The 22,276-nt window shown below is 59.7% G+C and overlaps 2 protein-coding genes and 1 long non-coding RNA gene across 6 annotated transcripts; 2 read left to right on the top strand and 1 right to left on the bottom strand.

Annotated features, from left to right (window-relative positions):
* The first annotated feature begins 7 nt into the window (after nucleotides 1-7).
* On the top strand, nucleotides 8-12,393 carry Shisa7 (shisa family member 7). Of its 4 annotated transcripts, none has more exons than XM_063253326.1 (6): nucleotides 8-164; nucleotides 3,799-4,532; nucleotides 5,620-5,774; nucleotides 6,783-6,848; nucleotides 7,471-7,620; nucleotides 8,308-12,393. In XM_063253326.1, exons 2-6 carry the CDS (start codon nucleotides 3,853-3,855, stop codon nucleotides 9,600-9,602), a joined length of 2,346 nt encoding a protein of 781 aa, XP_063109396.1. In that variant the 5' UTR covers nucleotides 8-164; nucleotides 3,799-3,852; the 3' UTR covers nucleotides 9,603-12,393. The 4 variants fall into 4 exon arrangements, with proteins under 4 accessions (XP_063109396.1, XP_063109397.1, XP_063109399.1 ...); XM_063253328.1 differs by having other exon boundaries at nucleotides 9-164; nucleotides 8,408-9,242; XM_063253327.1 differs by lacking the exon at nucleotides 6,783-6,848.
* Nucleotides 11,861-16,808, bottom strand: LOC134476925 (uncharacterized). The gene is made up of 2 exons (XR_010048757.1): nucleotides 16,098-16,808; nucleotides 11,861-12,994 (listed from the first exon to the last, which is right to left on the bottom strand). It is a non-coding gene; the product is annotated as an uncharacterized LOC134476925 (long non-coding RNA).
* A 318-nt stretch (nucleotides 16,809-17,126) lies between these two features.
* Ube2s (ubiquitin conjugating enzyme E2 S) lies at nucleotides 17,127-21,915 on the top strand. Its single transcript, XM_003465541.5, has 4 exons — nucleotides 17,127-17,516; nucleotides 18,078-18,225; nucleotides 20,083-20,273; nucleotides 21,507-21,915. The coding sequence occupies exons 1-4, from the start codon at nucleotides 17,514-17,516 to the stop codon at nucleotides 21,807-21,809; spliced, it is 645 nt and encodes a 214-aa protein (XP_003465589.2). The 5' UTR covers nucleotides 17,127-17,513; the 3' UTR covers nucleotides 21,810-21,915.
* The last annotated feature ends 361 nt before the right edge of the window (nucleotides 21,916-22,276 follow it).

The raw sequence follows: 22,276 nt of genomic DNA, 5'->3' as shown, positions 1-22,276 counted from the left end.
AGCTGCACGCGCGACTCCGCGGCCGGGGTCCCCCACGCTGCTGCCCGCCCCCCGCCGGCGCGCGCACGCCTAGCCCGCGGGCTGGCAGACACGCGCTCGCCACCTCCCCCGCCGGCCCCTACGCGCCACCCCCGATCCCGAGGGCCCCGCGTCCAGAAGGCGAGGTGAGCGCGACCGCACCCGGTGCGGAGGGGAAACTGAGGCACGAGGACGTGGGGGAGGAGGGAATAGGCATGCAGACGGTGGACAAAAGAGAAGACAGACAGTTGCAGCCGAGAGTCCCGGCTGCCTCAAGGTGCGGGAGCCGGACCCACCTGGCAGTCCAAAAATGCTGCAGCCAGGGGAACTGGGACTCGGGACTCCACGGCCCCCTAGCCTGCATCCCTCCTGGCGGCAGGCGCCCTGCTGGCGTTCCGAGTCCCCGAGTCCGGACAGAGCCCCCGGCCGGCCGCCCCCTCCGCGACCCCGGCAGGTCCGGTCCTAGCCTGGCGTCGCAGCCCTGGGGACCCAGGAACCCCGGGACAGGCGGCGTCGGCACCCCGTCCCCCGCCTTCCGGATGCAGGTGTCCCCTCCGCACCCACAGCCTGGCCTGCGTCTCCGCGCGCCCGCGTCGCCATGGCAACCAGAGTCTATTTTGCGCTGGGAACACGCAGCTCCGCTGCAGCGCGCCCCCCCCCCCCCGCCACCGCGCCCAGAGCGGAGGCCTCGGGCAGCACGGGGTGGGGGGAGCAGCTGGGCCAGGGGACACGCCGGGGTTCGACTCACGGGTGCAGGCCAGGGCTGGGCGTCGGTGGGACGTCCCTATACTTTATTCCCCTCCATTCTGCTTCCCCACGTGTTTCCTACTTGCCGCCTACTCCCCACGCCAAACCTGCCCACCAGCTCCAGGTCCCAGGGACCCCGCCCCCTCGCCACTGCCACTGCCACCCCCGGGCCCTCTGCCGCCACCTGTCGACCCCGCCTCCGCCCCTCTCTGGTGCTCTGGCTCCACGGCTTCCCGGGACACGAAAACCCCTCTCTAGGTGCGCGCCCCCTTGAGCGCGCGGCCCGCTGCCTAGCTGTCCCCTCCTTGCTGCATTCTCTGTCCCTCCTCTCAGTCACTGCCCCGGACCACTTTGGTGTCTTACCCCGTTCCGTTCCCTGTCCCCAGTTCCCCTCCAGTGTGCCCAGCCCCACGGCCCAGCCCTGGTCTTCCCAGCGGGAACTCACTGGGGGCTGTCCAGCTCAGCAGCCCCACAGCACCCCCTGCCTGGTCCTTGCATCTCCTGTCCCTGGTGGGCAGCTGCAGAGGGGACAGAGCCCACAGGAGTGCAGGCAGGGCCCAGCATCAGGGCTGGCAGGGCTTGATGGCTGAGTCCTGTGTGGAGCCCCACGGCTGTGTTGGGGGAGCTGAGTGTCCACGTGTGGAGTGGGCTGCAGGCCACAGGTGTCCCCATGGGCCATGCTGCCTCAAGTGTGTGTGCTGTGCTGTGTCTGTGTGGTCTTTCAGGTAGGGAAAGAACTTGTCCCCCAATAACTCGTATCTAGATGGGTCTCAGTCCCCACACCTGGAGGAGCTGTGTGCATGGGGTTATGGAGAGGTTGCCTGTGTGTGCATGTGTCTACACAGTGGGAGAGACTGCGTGTCCCTGAGTCTGGCTGGAGTCATGATGTGGAAGGGGCATGAGTGCCCGGCAGCCAACACTACAGAACCTACAGGCAGGTGGCACTGGAGCTGAGAGACGAGGCCCCTCTGGTATCTGCCTGGGGAGAAGAGCCTTGCTGAAGCTCAGCCAGGCCAGGCTTCCTTGTGCAGTGCACAACCTGCCCCACTGAACACAGCAGCCCAAAGCTGGAACCCAAACTTGCAGTCCTCCTGTCTCAGCCTCCTAGAAAGTACAGGGATCACAGGCAGGTGCAACACTGTCACGGAGGAAATCCACATGGCTGCACCCATCTGCACCCCTAGGAGGGGTGTGTCCCTGCCTGTACCAACCTACATCCCCTTATGTGACCTTTTAAAGCCATCCAGGCTGGGTGCCGTAACACTAACCTTAGACACTGCGAGTTCAGGGAGATGCTCTGGCCTCCTAAGAACCAGAGCCCTCACCCGAAGTGGCTGCGTGTGTATGGCAGTCCGCCTCATCCTGGCTCTGCACGCCATGGGGTGAGCGCAGTGTGCACTGCAGGGGGCCTGGAGAGTGAGGGCGGCTGCTGCCTTGGCAGGGGGGCGGGGAGGGTGAGGCTGCTGTTACATGCAGGAGGCAGCCAGGGCCACCAGGCAGCCGGTGTGTGGGTTTGCATCCCTTCTTTCCTTCCTTCCTTCCCCAGTGGATGGACTGACTGTGGTACCTGTAGTGAACCCGAGGCCGTGTCCTGCACCATATCTCTGGCCCTGTTTTATTTTTAACTTGTTTCCCTGAGCCTGGGCTCCAAGTTGCAATCCTTCTGCCTCGGCCTCCCAGAGCAGTGGCTCTGTTCACCTTTTTGAGGACTCACTACATTCCACAGTGTGGGCCAGGCTGCTTTAGGTCCCCAGGGACACCCACGGGGGAGCGCCAACCGGCAGCGGGGGATCCCAGACTGGCACTCAGGAAAGGGCGGAGCTAACTGAGCTGGACCCACAGCACCCCCCATGACCCTGTCCCTTGCCAGCTATTCTGTGGACCACGTGTCCCTACATACACGCACACACGCATGCACAGTGCACAAAGAATAAAAACACTCTTGGAGGGCTGGGGATTTAGCTCAGCGGCATAAGTGCCTGCCTTGCAAGCAAGCAGTCGTGAGTTCGATCCCTGGAACTCATAAAAAAGGAAAAAGACAAAAAAAAAACACTCTTGGAGCGAATGGCCCCACCCATACCTGCTCTCTCTGACATCTCCTCAGGGCGCTGCCAGCGCCTGTCTACCACACAGAGAGGTCAGCCCTCCGGTGCAGGAACCCGGAGACCATCATGGCTATGATGCTGAGTGCTCACAGAATCAGGCACAGGGGTGGGGGTTCAGACCCGCACTCCGAGCCCTCAGGGAGGCTGACGCAGGAGGATCAAATCTAGCCGGGGCAACTAAGCAATTTAGTGCGACCTTATCTGAAAATAAAAGAATTTTAAAGAGGGCAAAGGATTTAGTTCAGTCGGAGAATTCTGGGTTCAAGTCCTCAGTACCACCCCCACTGGACGCTCTGCAGACGCTGAGCAGAAGGATGGGAGCGGGATAGACCTAGTCCAGCCCCCAAGGCGGGAGCGATGTGCTGGACTGGGGTAGTTGTTGAGGTCCTCACCCTGCAGAGGGCAAGAAGGACGCCTTGGGCACCCTGCCAGGCCTCCAGGAGATTAGCGTGCTTTGCAGTCCGCAGCCTAGGGTAGCTCAGGTGGGTGTGTCTGGGCCTGGCAGCATTGTTGCCATGGAGACAGTGGCCAGACCCTTCCCCTCCTGTGAGTGTGCGCACACACGTTCCTGCGTATACATGTGTGAGTGCATGCGTGCGCGTGTGTGATGTGTGTGCTTGTGCGTTCCTAAAGAATCCCATCTGCAGACGGCGGACCATGCAGGTGTAACCAGTTTTTCTCAACCAGGGCATCAGTGCCCATGCCAAGGTGGCCTGAGGAGTCTTCGGCGGCCAGGCCTGGGGCTGGGGCTGACCCTACCATCTTGGGGACACCGCGAACCGTCCCACCGTGCACGGCACGGGCTGCCTAACGAAGCAGGAAGCGACCCCAAGCGTCACTGGCCAGCTGAGAAGCCGCCCAGCTGCCAAATCTGATGCCCACCTTCTCTCTACCCTCTCTACCTCTTCCTCCTCTTTCCCCCTCGCAGGCCCTGCTCTCCCCCTGCGCAGCCTGGCGGCCCCGGCGACTCCCCACGCACGCCATGCCGGCCCTGCTGCTGCTCGCGACGCTGGCGTTGCTGGCATCGGCTGCGGGCCCTGCTGGGGCGCGTCCACCCAACGCCACGCACGCCACGCCCCCGGGCCCGCTGCCCGCGCTGCTCGCGCACCTGCGGCGCCTGACCGGGGCGCTGGCGGGGGGCGGGGGTGCGGCGGGCGCGGGCGCCAACGGCACCAAGACGGGGCCCGCTGGCAGCCCGGGCGCGGCGGCACGCGCCCCGCCACCGGCCGAGTTGTGCCACGGATACTACGACGTCATGGGCCAGTACGACGCCACCTTCAACTGCAGCACAGGCTCCTACCGCTTCTGCTGCGGCACGTGCCACTACCGCTTCTGCTGCGAGCACCGCCACATGCGCCTGGCGCAGGCGTCCTGCTCCAACTACGACACGCCTCGCTGGGCCACCACACCGCCGCCACTGGCTGGGGGCGCGGGCGGCGCGGGCGGCGCGGGCGGGGGCCCCGGGCCCGGCCAGGCCGGGTGGCTGGAGGGCGGTCGTGCGGGGGGTGCCGGGGGGCGTGGGGGCGAGGGCCCAGGGGGCAGCACGGCCTATGTCGTGTGCGGGGTCATCAGCTTTGCCTTGGCCGTCGGGGTCGGCGCCAAGGTGGCCTTCAGCAAGGCGTCGCGCGCGCCCAGGGCGCACCGGGAGATCAACGTGCCCAGGTGTGTGTGCGCTCGCTGGAACCCATTGGCGGAGGGGACCTAGACCGGGCTTCAGGCTGAGGCGGGGCGGGGCGGGGATCGGATGACCTGGGCCTGGAAGCACCGGGCTATTGATCGACTGGAAGGAGAGCCCAAGCCCCATTCAATCAACAGTAGCTATTTCTTGAGCACCTTCTTTGGGCCAGGAGCTGGGGATGCCACAGGAAAGCATCAAGGTCCTGCCCCTTTTTGGTTTGAGTTCCCAGCCCCAGTCTGCGGATCCTGGCAAAGTGCTTAGGCCTCTAGGGTGCCTCAGTTTCCTTATCTGTGCAGAAGGGCTGACAGCGGTTCCAGGTGATTGGGTACTGAGTTGATGCATGCCAAGTCCTGGCATACAGGGAGAGCTCATGAAATACTAGTAGTTCGGTCAGTCAGCCAGCAGGTACACAAGCAATTTTAGATGTGGGTAACTGAGGAACAAAGCCTTGTGTAGGGTTGGGGGGAGTGTCAGAGGTGGGTGGTTGGACTGAGTGGCCGGAGAAGGCCTTTTTGAGCAGGGTTCTGCAGAAAGTGAGGGGACCCAGCAAGTGTCATGTGCAAAGGCCCTGTGGTGGCCTGTGCCAGACTTGAAAAGGGTCGGTGCAGTGGAGGTTTCCGAGGAGGTGGAGGGTGCAGGCAGAGCAGGTTTCCTGAGAATGTGAGGACCCTGAGCTCGCATGCGGAAGCTGGGCAGAGGCTACTGCTATGTGAAATAGGAGAGCCATGGGCAACACTGGGGTGCTGGGCAGTGTGGCCCAGGCAGAGTGTGTCCCGGAGGCCAAGTCGCCAGTGCTGCCCAAGGGCATAAAGGCAAAAGAAATTAAAGGGGTTTTGGTGAGCCTGAGGCTTAAGGTCCGCACACGGGGGTTGGGAGGAGGGGAGCGGGAGGCGGGGGACAGGACCAGATTCGCCTTGGGGCCTCCAAGGGGGTGGGGTCCAAATGACCCGGGGAGGGTTGTGGGAGAAGTGGGGAATAAAGCCGAGCTGACAGCCTCCCCTTTGAGAGGACCGGGAGCCCGAGGCCCACTACCGCCCAGGCCGCTGACCATCCACGCCCCGCCACCCTCAGGGCGCTGGTGGACATTCTGCGACATCAGGGGGGGCCCGGGACCCGCCCAGACCGAGCCCGAAGCAGCTCCCTGACGCCGGGGATCGGGGGTCCGGACAGTATGGGCCCCAGGACGCCCAAGAACCTCTACAACACCATGAAGCCATCCAACCTAGGTGAGTGGGATCTCTCGGCACCGCCCCTGCAAGGACACGCCCTTTGGACTGTGCTCCGCCCTTGGACACGCCCACTGGGTCCAGCCCCGTGCTCTTATGCACAACCCTGGCGGTTCTGTGGCCCCGCCCCTTGCAGCTCCTCCCCCAAACCTTAGGCCTGGTCTTCAGGTTCTCACTGGCGCTGGCCGCTTGACCCCGCCCTGAGACCTGTTCGGTGGAGAAGTCCGACAGTTGCGGGAGGGGAAGGGCCTCAACTGGCTTTAGGGAAGGCGAGCTTCCCCAGGAGTGGTGTTTGAACGAGAAACTGGGGTGAGGGGAGCTCCAAGTAGCTGTTTGCGGGGATCAAGTGGTCTCACGAGGCCTCAGAGCCAGCAGAGGAGCTGCATCCTTGTGCCAGAGCAGTGAGCAGCCCGGGGGAAGATGTCTCTGAAGCCGTGTGGAGGGACGGGGGGGGGGGGGGGGAGGAGGGGGGGGCGTGACAGGTAGCTGGGGTGATGGACCAGGCAGCCAGAGAGCCCAGAGCTAGGCCTAGTGGATAAGGTGTGGTAGGAGCTGGATCTTGAGGGACAAACAGTCCTTCAGACAGATGGTGCCAAGGCCCTGGGGCAGCCTCAGATAAACAGCTGGAGCGAGGGGCAGGAGATAGGCTGCACTGCCTGGCTGCTGTCCCCAGACTGGTTTGTCCAGGAGTGATGCTGCCTGGATCTAACCCTGGACATGGGCTGGCTAGACAGCCACAGCTGGCTTGGCAGCCCAGAGGCCAAGATAGGTCCCAGAGGGTCAGCAGGACCCAAGGAGAGGAGACAGGGGCCACTTCTTCTTGCAGCCATGAGCCCCCACCTGCAGCCCCCAGCCTGTCTTCCGTGAGGCTAGTGGCAGGGTGCCACCGGCAGACCCAGCAAAGTTCTGGATATGAGCTGGGCTTAGGGCCAGGATCTCGTGGATGGATCAGGGTGCACAGCTGGGTGGCGATGGTGGTGACATCGCCTCCCTTCTTGGTCCCCTCAGATAACCTGCACCACAACTACCTGCACCTCAACGTCAGCAGCCCCACACACCACGCTGCCACGCTGGGTACGCGGAGGGAGGGCTCTGCCGCCTCCTGCTGCAGCCTCAGTGCTCTCCAGGGGACCTGGAAGTGGTCTTCGCCTTCCACACCCAGGGCACAGATGAGGGGTGTGGACAGGTGCCAGATCCTCATGTGGGAGGTGTTTCTCTCCCCAGTGGAACCTGTCTCCAGGGATCCCTGAACTGCTTCAGGGAGGAGAGGCTGGAACCACAGATTTCCAGCCCCTCAGGGCTGAGGCCTGACCACTGGGCTCAAAGGAGGAGGCTGGGCCTGTATCCCAGGTCTAGTGAGGGAAGCCAGGCCTGGACCCTGGTTCTAGGGTGGGGGGAAGCTGGGCCTGGACCCCAGTTCTGAGTGGGAAGGCCAGGCATGGGCCCTGGGTCAGGGGTAGGAGGCCAGGCATGGACCCTGGATCTCTTCCTTGGGTGAGGAGGCTGGGCCTGTATTCTGAGTCTTGGGTGTAGAGGCTGGGCATGGACCCCTCCTTGGGTGGGGAGGCTGGGCATCGATCTTGGGTCCAGTGGGGGAAGCCAGGCCTGAATCCTGAGTCTTGGGTTGGGGGAGGTTGGGCATAGATGCCCCTGGGTCTAGAGGGGATGTTAGGCTGACCTGGCCCCTCTGCCGCAGACTGGCGTGGGGTGCCCCCGCCCAGCCCCCCACTGCACTACTCCACGCTGTCCTGTTCCCGGTCCTTCCACAACCTCTCCCACCTACCCCCCTCATACGAGGCGGCTGTGAAGTCGGAGCTGAACCGATACTCCTCCCTGAAGAGGCTCGGTGAGTCCCCGGGAGGACAGGGGTGGCCAGGGCAGGCCTGGGTCCCAACGCCACGGGGAGGACCATGCAGAGTAACTCGATGCAGGGGCCCAAAGGCTGTCTTCCGGAGCCTGGCATGGGGGTGCATGCCTGTAAGCCCAGCTCTTGGGAGGCTGAGGCTGCTGGATGGTGAGTTCGAGGCCAGCGGAGGCTGTAATGGGAGACCCAATCTCACAAATCCCAGACCTGGTGCCTCTTCTATGCCTGGCTCACAGGGATGCCTGAACCAACAATGGGTCCTCCAAACACTTTAAACTGTGAGGTCGAGGAAAAATACACGCTTCCAATATGTAGTCTGCGAGGCCCAGGCATACACACATACTGTTTAATTACAGAACAGTTTGAAGTTTTTTTTTTTTTTTTTTTTTTTTTTATGGACATTTGCCAAAATAGAGAAAATGAAACGGTGGATCTTAAATCGGCCCTGAGCCTTTAAAGTGATCCCAGCCACTAGGCCAGGCCCTTTCATCTTTGGGGTCTCCTTCATGCACCCCATGGGCTCAGAACACTTCTGTCCTATTTCACTCTTCACCCAGCCCGGGGTGGAGGTGGGGAGTAGAGGGTGCACGGGGCGGTGGGCTGGGCGGGGGTGGGTGGGTGGGAGCGGAGCGGGCGGGCTCCCCAAGGCCACTGTCCCCCCTCGCGCAGCTGGGCCCCACAGGTCGCGCCCCGGTCCCAGCCCTGGGGTGCAGCGCGGCTGGCTCAGGCTGTGGGACGCCCGCGACCCGCGCCCTGCCTCCGTCCCCAGCCGAGAGGGACTTGGACGACGCGTACCTGAAGCGGCGGCCACTGAACGAGGGACCCCGTGGGACGCTGCCGCTTCACGCGCTGCGGCGCCCGGGCACCGGGGGCGGCTACCGCACGGACGCCTGGGGCCCGGAGGCGCTGGGCCTGGCGCCCGCGCCGCACCCGCGCCGGGTGATGTCCCAGGAGCACCTGCTGGGCGACGGCGGCCGCGCGCGCCCCGAGTTCACGCTGCCGCGCGCGCGCCTGGTGTCGCAGGAGCACTTGCTGCTGTCGTCGCCCGAGGCCCTGCGCCAGAGCCGCGAACACCTGCTGTCCCCGCCGCGCAGCCCCGCGCTGCCCCCCGAGTCCGCGGCGCGCGCCAGCCTGGCCGCCTCTCACTCCAACCTGCTGCTGGGGCCCGCAGGGCCGCCCACGCCGCTGCACGCGCTGCCCCCAGCTGGCCTGCACGCGCCGCTGCACCACCACGCGCTGCACGGCTCCCCGCAGCCCGCCTGGGCCGCCGAGGGCGGGGGGACGCTGGCGCGCCGCGCGCCCTTCCAGCGCCAGGGCACCCTGGAGCAGCTGCAGTTCATCCCCGGCCACCACCTGCCGCAGCACCTGCGCACTGCCAGCAAGAACGAGGTGACCGTGTGACCCCGCCTTGCGGACCTCGCCGCCGCAGGGGAGGGGGCTGCGTGCGAGGTGGCGGAAGAAGGGTCATGGCCTGCAGTGTCACTGCAGGGAGGACGCTGCCTTCCCAGCAGGCCATCGCCGAGGGACAGGCGCCCGTGAGCACATCACCCACGCTGTGTGTGCTACCTGCAGCACCACGACAAAGACCTCATTCCGGTGGTGTCGCTGACAGTCTGTCCCCTAAGATTGCGCCCTCTGACATCGCCTCAGAGGCCAGTCCCTCGCTCCCAGGTCGGCTGACCCCCGCCTCTGAGCACCATCCTCACGTGGAGTCGGTTTCTTCCTGTGTCTGCTGTGGAGATGTCCGACGCTGTCACTGCTCCGGTCAAAGCCATCTCCTCGGGACACGGTGTAGGGGAAACGCCCTGCAACTGTGTCATCGCCCGCGCCTTGGCCTCCTTTCCACAGGGTCACAGGTCGCCACCTCCCTTACCCTTATGACGCAATTGCCAGAGAAGGTGCCTTTCCCCATGATGCGGTCAGAGGGATGTGCCTCCTCCTGGGGTGTCTCCAGAGGTGACTGACTGCTTCTGGGACCCCCACAGGGGAGTCACCTTCCACAAGGTCGCTTCCAGATGCTCCCCTTGGGGGTGACAGGAGCAGATACTCCACTGCTGTGCTTTGTCCTGAGCAGCCACTCTCCCTGGTGCGTGGTGCCAGGCCCATGCTGGGGAGGGCGGCAGTGAATGTGCTGTTCTGAGATGTTGCTGACTGGTGCCAGCACTCTGGAGACCACCCTGGCACCAGAGGCCACCCCTGAGGAGGTGATGGCCAGTCTGTCAATGGGCAGTGGCAATGACCCTCTGCAGCCACATCACTACTGAAGGTGTCCTCCTCAGGCAGAGCACCCGCCTCCTCCCATCTGTACCCAGGGATGGGACACAGCAACTGCCAAGCCCCCATCAAGGGAGGACAAGCTCCAGGTCTGACCCGTGCGGGACTCCTCAAGGATGGCTCCCCAGCCAATTCCTTCTGCCATATCTGGAGATGTCATCAACTCTCCTGACAAAGCTCTGGCAAAGAGGGCTGGGATGCCTGCTCTCGACCCTGCCGCAGATGTCCCCTGTGCCACACCAAGCTCCCCATTCGTGATGGAACAGCACATGGGGGCATATTAACCACCCCGTTTCCCAGGATTTGGTGACCCCTCTCCACTAGCCTTCCATCCTCCTCCAGGATCTACTGTCACTCACAGTGTCACCACCAACCACGATTCTTCACATCCATGGTGTCACCACTTCCCAGGAGCCATACAGCCAAGAGTGTCTTCAGCCCCAGGACCCACTCCAGCCAGCGTCTTCACATCCAAGAGGTGTGACAGCCAAGGTGTCGTCCCTTCCTTTGTGATGCCGTCTTCTGGAGATCCATGAAGACCATAGAGTCACGACCTCCCTAAATGTGTGCTGGCTCTGCAATGTCACATCCCAGGGCTGTCACCTCCCTGACAGGTGGATCTGCCTCCTAGGATCATCGCAGCCATGACTTCATTGCTTCCCAGAATCCACCAACCCACAGTGTCATCAACCCCAGGAGTCGTGAGAGTCAAAGGTGACTTTACCTCCCAGGAACACTCAACCATAGTGTCTTTGTCCCCGGATGCCTGTGGGCAGTGGTGTCGTCACTCAGAGTCCATTTCAGCCTTGGTGTCGCTGCTTCCCTCACTCAGCACACCTGTGATGTGTGTCATCAGCACTGAGATTCACCATGACCCTGGTGTCCCCACATCCATGACAACAGTGATATCATCAGCTCCAGAGACCCACCATGCTCAAGTCACCACCATGTCTCATCCCTGAGGACCCATCATGGCACTGCCTTCCAAGACCTTGTAATGGTCATCTGCGTGGCTCCTGAGATTCACAATGAGGACTGCATCACCACCTCCTGGGATCTGTAACAGCCAGTGGTGTTATTTCCCAGAGTCCTTTTCAACCATGGCATCATCAGCTCCCAGGACCCAGGAAACACGTCTTGTGGTCATGAACGAGGCAACGCCCTGATTGTGTGCAGTCACCTCACAGGGCCCACCGTCTTAGGGCCAGGCACCTCGATGAGCTGTGTGGTTGTGCCCCGAGTGGTGTGGCGTTCATAGGTCCCTTCGGGAAACTAGCACAGCACGTGTGCCCCACACCTCTGTCGCCCTTGGGGAGAGCCAGCATCCCCTCTGAAGCCATCCCCCACTCTGACCCCTCACATTGAGTGTCACTGCCTTGCTCTAGACTAAGGTGGATGCCAGGACCTGCCCCCCAGACTTGGGCATGGCCACCTCCCCCTGAGCACTGATGAGGGCATCCAGGCCCCCACCAGCCATCAGATCGGTGACAGGGTGACCTCAGCATGCTATTACTACCGAGGTGGAGTCTCCAGGCAGGCCCTCAGGAGGTGCTGCCGCCCCCTTCCCCTTCTGGTCCCCGGGCCACACCACAATCAGTGGTTGCTGGGTGGTGCCACATCTGCTGGAGGGCTCAGGGCCCAGGTGTCCCCTCAGTGCTGTTTTGAGGCCCAATCTAGGCAGGCTCCACCCTGTCCCCGGCACTGTACATAGCCATGTTGAGGGGCAGTGTTCTCCACTCTTAAAAGGGCTACACCGTTCCCCAGCCCCAGGAGAAGTGGGGACCCCCCCTCCTTAAGACCTCTTTAGTTACTGGCCTCTGGGTCTGCCCATGTGAGGTGCATGGGGCAGGAACTGGCCTCAGCTGCCACAAGGATGGTGGGGAGCGGGTCCCTGAAACCTGCCAGGCCCTGGCCAGCTTTGTATCACCACTGCACCCCCATCCCGCAGTGTGCTCAGGCAGACTGGGGTGCACCCGGAGAGAAGCCAGACAGTCCCTGCCCCACTTGCCACCCCACAAGACTCAGCTTTCTGCAGCTTTCCCAGATGTGGGGTTCAGGTGCACACCCCCTCCACCTGCCCACTCCTGCCTGGACTCTGGGGGCCCAGCCCCCACCTTTTGCTCTTATTTGGCACAGGTGGCCTGATGGGGCCCCACACTCTCATCTCAAAGAGGCCACAGAGGAGAAAGGCCTAAGAGTGCTGGCAGGCCTGAGCGGGAACTGGTCACCTTCAGCCTCCCTGTCCTTCCACACTCCCTTGCAAACTGTACACAGAGACCCAAGACTGTGCAGAGTGGTATGTGCACCACCCTGCTGGGCACCTAGGGGGCCGTGGTAGAGAGAACAGGAGCAGCGCTGGGCCAGAAGACACCCACGCTGCCCTTCCTTTCCCCAGCATCCAGCCACCCTCAGCACTGGCCCTGCTCAGGCCCCAGCGGAGCTGCAACATGGTATTTTTGGAATAAACAGATGTTTTCCTGATCCGTGGTCTCCAGAGTTGCTACCAGGAAAGAATAGCCCCCTGCCTGTAGGTGGGCCCCCTACAGGCCCCCACATTGGCTGCAGGTCAGTGCTATGGGGAAGCCGTCTCCAGGGCCAGGTTCCTGGGGCTCTGGGACCCCCTCCAGCATTGCTGACCACCAAGCTGAGCGATGGAGATTGAGACCAGGGCCTTTGCACTGGCTCCATCCGCAGCCCTTGTTTTATTTTTTATTTTGTGGCAGGGTCTTGCTCAGTTGCCCAGGCTGGGCTTGACCTTGGGATCTTCTCCCTGCGCCCTGCACCCACAGCTCATAAGCCTGTGTCCGTGGCCTGGCGGTCCGCTCCTTGTGATTTCCCGGCCCAGACCTCGTGACAGGGGCACAGGTGTCCCAGAGCTACACCCCAGACGCTGTCTCCTTGGCCTCAAACCCAAGGTGTTGGGAATTGGTTGCTGCCTGGGAAGAGGAGTTGGTCCCTGGCCTTTCTGGCAGCTCCTGGTGGCTGTGGCAATTCTGGATGTCCCCTGCCATGGCCTTTTCTGAGTCACCGGTCACGCTGCACCAGGACCTTCCAGACTTCATCTTGCATATCTCCTCGGACCCTGTTTCCAAATATAGGGGTGCTAGGACTCCAGGCCGGCCTCAAACTTGCCAGCTTCCTGCCTCAGCCTTCAAATACCTGAGACCACAGGCGATTGCTACCACATCCGCTTCCAACATATTTTCTGCGGGGCATATGAGTGTGGTGCTCATCTCCCTCCTAGTGTGGGTTCTGCGAAAACCCAGAAGCGCTTTCCTGCCCACGCCCACCGCAGCACAGACAGGGAGGTTTCACAGGCTTTTGGAAGGAGGGTCCCCACTCTAACACCTAACTGGCACCTCTCCCTGGGGCCTCGCCTGGCGTGGAAAGCTCTTGGGAAAGAGGGACCAGATGGGAAGAGGGGTGCTGGAATTGAACCCAGGGCCTTCTCACTGAGCTGCATCCCTAGCCCTTCTTAAAATTTCTTGAGATAAGATCTTGCTCAGTCACTCTTGCTAAGTTCCCCAGACTGGACTGCCTCAACCTCCCAGAGTGCTGGGATCACTCACAGATGTGCACCACCATGCCCAGCTTCATCTTTATGGCTGCTGTTTTTTTTTTTTTTTTTTTGTCTTTTTCCTTTTTATTGGTACCGGGAATCGAACTCACGACTGCCTGCTTGCAAGGCAGGTGCTTATGCCGCTGAGCTAAATCCCCAGCCCTGCTGCTGTTGTTTTGAGACACAGCCTATGTAGGTAGTTCAGGCTGGCCTCAAACTCACTGTGGCCATTCACCAAAAATCAGGAAGCAGGATTTGAAAAGTTTTTAAAAGCAATGGGGCCTCTCAGATCTGTGATGGAAGCACAGCTAGGTTGGGTGGTACACACCTGTGAGCCCAGCACTCTGGGAGGCTGAGGCAGATGGGTCACAATTGTGAGCCCAGCCTGGGCCACTTAGTAATTTAAACCCTGTCTCAGTGTGAAGGCCCTGGATTCAATGTGATTGAATGACATTGTGGCCCAGAGCCCCCTGCACCTACGCCTGTGTGTGGAAGCCACATTTTCTGGGGTCTCAGGCCATGTGGCACCTACCCTCCACCCCATCGCTGGAGCCTCATAGTCGAGTAGGGTAGGTCAGCAGGCACAGTGGGACCCCTTTGTGGGCCCGAGGCCCAGACCTGCTCCCTGCCCACCTGAGGTTCAGCGGCCCCAGCCCCAAACCCGAGCAGCAGGACACACCTCACTTCTGGCTTCTAGACCTGGCTGGGCTCCCTTCATGTCCCCAGCACCAAGCTGCTGGGCTCCTCTCATATCCCCAGTACCAAGCTCCAGCCCCTTTAGCCCTGACACTGCTGCTACCTCTGCTAGGGATGCTGCCCCAGGACAGTGACACCCAGAGGCCACCTGGGCATGCCCAGCTCTGCTTCCTGTCCTTCTGTCCTGGCATCAGGCACTGGCTGGCCTGATGCCAGGACTCCCCTGCTGCGGCTAGCTCCTTCAGCACCCCAGGCTCTGTCCCTCTGGGACCCTCCTGACCCCTGGGGTGGTGAGAGAACACAGGTGTCTGGCAGGTATCAGCAGTGCATCCACTTGCAAGGAATAAATGTTATCAAGTAGTAAAGCAATAAGAAACCAGCTGGGTGTGGTAGAGCATGCCTATAAGGCCAGCACTTGGAAGGCTGAAGCAGGAGAATCACTGCTCAGGAGGCAGAGGCCAGTTGGGGCTAGCTAGAGAGTTTGAGATCAGCCTGGACTACACATTGAGTTCAAGGATGGGCTGTACTACACAGCAAGGCCCTCTCTTTAAAAAATGAAGAAGATGGGGCTGGGGATTTAGCTCAGTGGCAAGCTCGAGGTCAAAAATTTGATCCCCAGCACCACAAAAAAGAAAAAAAAAAAGAAATGAAGAAGAGGAAAAGAGAAAGAGGAGAAGGAGGAAGAAGAACTTAGAAGCTGCACACAGGGTGCACACCTCTCATTCCAGCACTCTGGGAGGACAACCAGAACTTTGAGCCCAGCCCGTGCCATTCAGTGACTAAAACTCTGTGTCAAAATCTTAAAACAGGACTGGGGATGTCGCTCAGTGTGAAGGCCATGGGTCTAATCCCTCATACCCCAAAAAGAAGGAAGTGCGTGTCACACAATCCACAGCCATGCGCATGATCCTTACACGCCCACTGGGTGGGCTGCAGTCTCCCAGCAGCTGCCCTGTCCCTGCCAGCTCTCGGGTTCCCTTCCTGTTAGTGAGCTGCAGTCATCCACATCCAGGAAGCCAAAAATGAAGAGCAGGTGTGCAAAATGCCCACCTGTGGCCAGTCCCCCACACACTCCAGTGTTGTGCTGGTGGAGTGTTTTTGGTACAGTACTAGGGACTGAACCCCGAGCTTGGCACTGAGCTACACTACCCTCTTTTTTTTTTAACTTCCTTGAGAAGGGCCCATCAAACTGCTAGATCCCCCAGGCAGGGTTCGAATTTGCAGTCCTCCTCTGAGAGCCTCCTAGAGAGGCTGTTGAGATTACAGGTGCTGGGTGATGTTTTTACACCTCTGGGGCCCATTGAGGGGGGAGATGGTGGCTGGGGGGTCTTCACAAGGTCCTGTACCCAAAAGGCTGCTGTCTGACTGGGAAGGCCAACAAACTATCCAGGTGGCTGAGGTGGGCTACATCTGCTGTACAGATGACCTAAGGGAAGCCACGTTCAACCTCTGGTCCCCTCCCACTTGGCATCTCTAAAACACCTGCCCTAGAGCTCCGGCCACTGGACTGTCCTTGAGGTATGAGATGGTCCCTCAGGAGAAGGCTTGCTGCGTGGGGCATCCTGGGATTATAGGCAGCTAAGTTACAGACCTCAGAACTGTGGCTGGAGGAGCATCTGAAGGCCAGGCCTCAGGATAACATGCCTGGCCCAACCTACCCACTCCCGTAAGGGAGATGCAGCAAGCTGGAATTATGTGGCTATTGATACTGCCCGGTCCAGGAAGCCCAAATAGGCATCAGCCACACACAGGTGGGGACCAAAGCTCCCGGACCCACTCCTTCCCAAAGTGCTTTGTTCTCCATGCACTCTTGCTACCAGACTCTTTTTCCTTATTAGGTCAGTAGGAGCCATGCAGCTACCGCTGCAATCCTATGGGTTGAGGCAGTTTGACCTCTTTGTGCCCACACTGATTTTGCTGTATAAATTACCTCGACGAAGGTCCTCGGTGGGCCCCTTTTCAGGACCATGCAGGAAACCCCAAAGCTGTTCTTCACTCATTTCCAATAAATCTCTCCCTGCTGCCTCCCTTAGGTTCACAACTTCACTCCTCAACTTGGGCCAGAAAGGCACCACATTTGACACCCAGCGCTATTTCTCCTGCATCACTGGCTCACATCGTAATTCCAGCAGTGCCATAAAAGGCTGAGGCAGGAGGATTACAGGAGCGTGGGCCATTTTTAGCAAGACCCTGTCCGGACAGGAAAAATAATTTTTAAAAGGCTGCAATGTAGCCCTGGGTCCAATCCTGTGTTTGTGGCGACGTAGGGAAGGGGTGCTGGCCAGGAGCAATGAAGCCTTGGGACCCTCCAACATTTTTCTCTGGCCTCCCAAGGAGTCCCAGATCCATCTACCCGAGGTCTGAAAGCCAAGACTTCAAGGTTAGTCAGCCAGGTCTTTGGGTCTCTGCGACAAGGCGAGGGGTCAAAGGTCATCTCCACCACAAAATGGCGCCTTCTAGGAAATTATAGCCGGACTTCCGGCCCACCCCACCAAAGTGCAGATGAGGGGACGCAAACGGTAGGGAAGATATTTGCATACACAAAAACATCAAGTGATTTCATTGCCCGATACAGTCTCCTCCGCTCCAACCTGAGTCCCATTGGCCAATCATCAATTCTGCCCGCCTCCCCTCCGACCCGTCTTTCAGGCCAGTGATTGGTCCGCAGGAGTCTTGTGACCCCCCCCCCCAAATCACAACAGGCCATCCCTATTGGCCCAAGCACCTCCCATCACGTATTTAAAACTCCGAGTCCCGCCTCCTTTGACCCCGCCTCAACCCTGAAAACAACCGTTGGTCGCGTGCGCGACTTCCTCGCTATCAGGAAGCGCATGCGTACACCGGGCGGTAGTGGCGTCTTATTCAAACGGCCCAATCAACGGCCGCGCCGCTTCCGGGCCCCCTTTTTCTCTACTTTCCGGTGTCTCGCATTCTCCATTCCCGGGCGTTCCTGCCCTGACCCCCATGCACAGCCCCTGGCCGCGCGGCTTTCCTCCAGACTTCCCTCGTTTCTGTCTGCAGTTTGAGAAAAGATGGGCGAGCGCGTCGAGCGCCGAGGAATGTGCGCGCTGACGTCTACGGTCGAGGAGCGCCGTGGGGGCGTGGCCTGAGGGGGCCTATAAAGACTCTGTGGTGCGCGCACCACCGGTTCAGTGCGGTCGGGTACCCAGGCGGGCAGAGCGGTGGGCGCGGCACGAAGCTGTTGAAGGAGCCACAGGGGAAGGGAGAGGGGCTGCCGGGGTCTCGTCAGGACCGAGCTGCCGCAGTTGGGCCCCCCCGCCCCGGCCGGCGGCCAGAAGAACGCAGGAAGGGGGCCGGGGGGACCCGCCCCCGGCCGGCCATAGTCATGGTGAGCGCGGACGGTTGGGCCCGAAAGAGGCAACCGGGAGTTCTCGGCAGGAGGCGGTGGAGTCCCAGATCTTCTTCCGGGCGGCCTGAGGGATTTGAGGGCCCATTTGGAGTTTCTGGGCCAGGGATGGGCCGAAAGGCCTTGCGACGGAGCCCCCACAGATGCCTAGGCCAGGAAGCCCCGCGGGGCCTCGGGCGGGCTTGGGGCGTCCTGCGCCGGCTTGTGGAAACCTGGCACCCGTCGCACCTACTGGGCCTGACCCTACTTCTGCAGGATGGTTTTAATAAGATTGGGTGAGGCAAGAGAAAGCCGGGTCTCAGGCCTACTTGGATCCAGGGGCGTCGTTCGCGGTCAGGAGCCAGATCTGGAATGCCAGAGTGAAGCCCTCTAGGTCCCTGGATTCCCTTCCCCCTGTTTGCTATCTGAGCACCCTGGGGTGGTAGCCTGAAACCTGATTGAGGGCCTGGGAGCCCGGGGATGATGGTCATCTTGGGACCTTCAGGGTCGAGTCTAGGGTGGCCTCTCTTGCTGGCTGCTCACCCTGATCTCCTTCGTGTCCAGAACTCCAACGTGGAGAACCTGCCTCCCCACATCATCCGCCTGGTGTACAAGGAGGTGACAACGCTGACAGCCGACCCACCAGATGGCATCAAGGTCTTCCCCAACGAGGAGGACCTCACAGACCTGCAGGTCACCATTGAGGGCCCTGGTGAGTGAGGGCATGAGTGAGGGAGGCCACTTCCTGCTTCCTGGCTTCCGCCTGTGAGCCTCACACGGCACCGTTTACAGGGTGGTCCTGCCAGTCTTGGGCATGTGGCCAGGCTCATAGCTACACAGGAGCCTTGAAAGAACTGTATAGCAGAAACTTACCTAGGCTCAGAGTGAGGCCATCAGATGGGGTAGAAAGTCATGGGAACAGAGTTTCAGGCACTGTCAGTAGCCTCAGCAAAAGGTCAAAATGATGGGCCAGGTGATCAGAACTTCTGTTCTGCCAGTCATTTTCATTGACTGGGGACAGGTAAGGGACAAGCTAAATACCAAACTCTAGGGGAGGCAGGTGAGAATGAAGCCATTGCATTGGTTTGTATTGTGAGGGTGACCGAATTCCATTTTCTGCAAACCACATTTCTGTCAGCGCTCAAATTCCTCCAAGGCCAGCTGAAGTGTCCAAGAGCCCAGGGAAGAAGGGACTGCCCTGGAAGAGTGCTGATTTGGGGAGGCCTTCCCTGAAGAGTTGACAGTTAACAGGAATCTGGCTGTCTTCGTGGAGAGGTTGGGGGTGAAGGATTCAAATGATCAGGGGCCAGGATTCCCAGAAAGACTTCAGGCAGGCAGGCAGGCTTGGGCACTTTGTAGAAATGAACATAAAAAAGTAGGGAGCAGTGTTTATCTAGGCCTCTGCTGGAGCCTGGGGAGGAGGCCAGTCCAGGGTTTGTTGGAATATGACAACTCCCTACAGTGTTCCCCCTTAACCTGGGAGGTGGAGGTGAGGGCCAGGAGAGCAGCCAGGTGAGAAGGTAGTGCTGTGGGATTCCGAGAGGACTTGGGGCAGCTGTCCAGAGTGTCATGGATCTGGGGGCTGTAGTAGGTGGGACATCTTTTGAGCCACGCAAAGAACTGTTCCCTGGGGGTATAGAAAGGCGAGGAAGACAAAAGACAAGCAAGTCTGGGGTCCCTGCTTCCTGGAAGTGGTAGATCTTGGACAGTCATTTGGGACAGTCACAAAGCGATGAAGACACAGGAGAGGGCTGCAGAACATGGCTTTTAAAATTTCTTTTTCCTTTCTTTTTTTTTTGAAGACAGGGTCTCTCAATCTCAGGCTGGCCTTGAACTCACTATGTAGCCCAGGCTGGCCTCAAACTTGCAGTAGTCCTCCTGCCTTAGCCTCCTGAGTGCTGGGATTGCAGCACTCAGGAGTGAATCAACACACCTTACATAGTAACTCTTAAGGGAGTGAGGAGTTGCTGCTATTGGTCCTTTGAGATCTGTCCTTGTTGTCATTAAGTGGGGCTGGGGATTTTTAGCTCAGCAGCACAGGTACCTTTCTGGCAAGCACAGGGTTTAAGTTCAATCCTCAGTACCAAAAAGAAAAAGAAGAAAAAATAAACCCAGCCTGCCAGGCACCATGGTGTATATTTGTAATCACTCAGGAGGCTGAAGAATAATAGCAATTTTGTTTTCTGAGGTATGGTCTTGTGTGGCCCAGGCTGGCCACAAACCCATGGCAATCCTCATGCCTCAACCTCCCAAGTGCTGGAATTTCAAGGCTGTGCCATCCCGCCCTGTGAGGATTGCAATTCAGAGACCAGCCTGAGAAAAGGCGATTGGACTATAGCTCAGTGTCAAATGCAAAATCCTGGGTTCAGTGCTCTGAAATGCCAAAGAAAATGGGGGCCTTGGGCTGCAGCTCAATGGTGGAGTATTTGTGTAGTATGACTGGCCTCTTGTGTTCAATTCCCAGGACCACAAGAAAAAAAACTCCCCACCTTGTGGGAGAGGCTTTGGGGTGCTGTGGGCTGCCGGGAGTCCCCCCTCACTTACCCAGCCTCCCTTTGCTCCACTCCAGAGGGCACCCCGTACGCTGGGGGCCTGTTCCGCATGAAGCTGCTGCTGGGAAAGGACTTTCCCGCTTCCCCACCCAAGGGCTACTTCCTAACCAAAATCTTCCACCCCAACGTGGGCGCCAACGGCGAGATCTGTGTCAACGTGCTCAAACGGGACTGGACAGCTGAGCTGGGTATCCGGCATGTGCTGCTGGTGAGTACAGCAGAGGCCCCTGCTGTTTTTGAAAAATTGTGGAAGGCCTGAAGTGAGGCGCCCCCACACCCTCATATTCTTGCTCCGAGCCTGGGGTCCTGGTCCTGCAGTACATGGAGGTGTAGGGAGCAGGGTTAGAGAGGGGTTTTGTTTTTGCATACCAGAGATTTTCAAATCCATAGCTCAGTGGTAATTATTAACTAGGTTCCTGCCTCTGTGAGGCTGTCTGCATGCTAGGTTGTTTTCCTGCACTCTGTCCCTCACACAGGGGCGAATGTGCCCCAGGGACATTGTGCATTGTCAGAATACCTTGGTTGTCAAGACTGGTGCAGGTGCATATCCCACGGTATCTGCTGCCTCCCAGGTGGGGTGCCCTGGTATAGGCCAGCTCTCCAAAGGCCACTTAAAGTTTAGGTTTCTTCTATCTTTTCCACCCCTCCCAGAAGCTTAAAAAAGTTGCAGGGGTTTTTGTTGTTTTGGTTTTGTTTTCAAGATGGTTTCTTTAGTTCAGACTGACTTTGAACTCAGTGTATAACCTAAACTGACTTTGGGGTGGTGACCCTCCTGCCTCGGCCTCCCCAGTGCTGGGGATGACCACCAAAAAGGAAATTTGTAATGAGCCTTTGAGGCAGGTGATAGGGAAGAGGGAAATTGGGGTTTCCCCACCTAGGACAGTGGAGAACAGCTCCAGGGCCAACCCTCTGGACCTGTCTCCCTGCCCCACCTCCCTGACCCTAAAAGCTTGGAGATATCTGAGAAGTGGGAGAGGCCCAGCAGGGTAGCACCCCTCTGTAATCCCAGCTCTTGGGAAACTGAGGCAGGAGGATTGCAGTTCAGGGGCAGCCTAAACCAAAAGAATCAGGGCAGACCCTGTACCTCTTAAGAAATATGTTAGCACCTGGAGCATGGTCCCTGTGCCCAAGCCAGTCCAGCTGCTCTGCACTCTGATGAGCACAGGTTTGCAGGCCTCCTCTTCTCCTGGGCCTTGGCTTCTGGAGTACAGCCCAGCCTTGCCAGGGTCCCCTCTAGCCCTGAGCTGGGGTGCCTGTCAGACCTGTCTATTGGTTGGCACTAGTTCCTGTGGACACCTTGCCACCCCTAGTGCCCACTGGGGCGCTCCAAGACTGCTTGCCCAGGCACTAAGCCTCTTTGTGGGTGCTTGACATGGGAGGGCAGGGAAACCCTGGGCCACTGGGGCAGCAGGAGGGCACTGACCAGACCCACCCCCAACAGACCATCAAGTGCCTGCTGATCCACCCAAACCCTGAGTCTGCGCTCAATGAGGAGGCTGGCCGCCTGTTGCTGGAGAACTATGAAGAGTATGCAGCGCGCGCCCGACTGCTTACTGAGATCCACGGTGGTGCCGGTGGGCCCAGTGCCAGGGGCCCCTTGGAGGCTACTGAAACTGCCTCTGCAGAGCCCGGAGCCCCAGGTGGGGCCGAGGGCCCCATGGCCAAGAAGCATGCAGGGGAGCGTGACAAGAAGCTGGCAGCCAAGAAGAAGACGGACAAGAAGCGGGCTCTGCGGCGGCTGTAGGGCCTCTTTGTGCCCCTGCCCTCCCTCCTGTCTCTAAATTATTTAAATTATGGCTGGGGTGGGCTGGGATCTGGATTTGGTTTTCTAAATAAAGTTGGAAAAGCAACTGCCTGTTGAGTTACCAAGAGGGTGGCCCAATACTCCGTAACCTGTCCTCAGTGAAGGGGGTCACAGCATCTCCTAAAAGGGGTACCCTCTGGAAGCCCCATGCTTTATGGACCCTACAGCCCGGCCTGAGGGTGGGGGGGGGTCTGGCCTGCAGTCCTGCACCAGCGTCATCTGGTCCCAAGGATAGCTGTAACAGTCTTGATACCCAGCTTTCTACTGCAAACCTGAAGGAAACTCAAGACCCAGACAGCAGGTGGCACCAGTGTCTCACTCTGCCCCCTCCCAAGCATAGCAGAAGCAAGGACTCCTTCAGGCTTCTTCACCCCAAACCCAGGGTGGGAGGGTCACTGTGGTGTCTC

Source organism: Cavia porcellus, unplaced genomic scaffold, assembly GCF_034190915.1.
Source record: "Cavia porcellus strain 051 isolate PalLab524CR breed Dunkin Hartley unplaced genomic scaffold, mCavPor4.1 scaffold_7, whole genome shotgun sequence".
NCBI classification, from domain to species: domain Eukaryota; kingdom Metazoa; phylum Chordata; class Mammalia; order Rodentia; family Caviidae; genus Cavia; species Cavia porcellus.
This window is presented reverse-complemented; position numbering and strand designations above follow the sequence as displayed.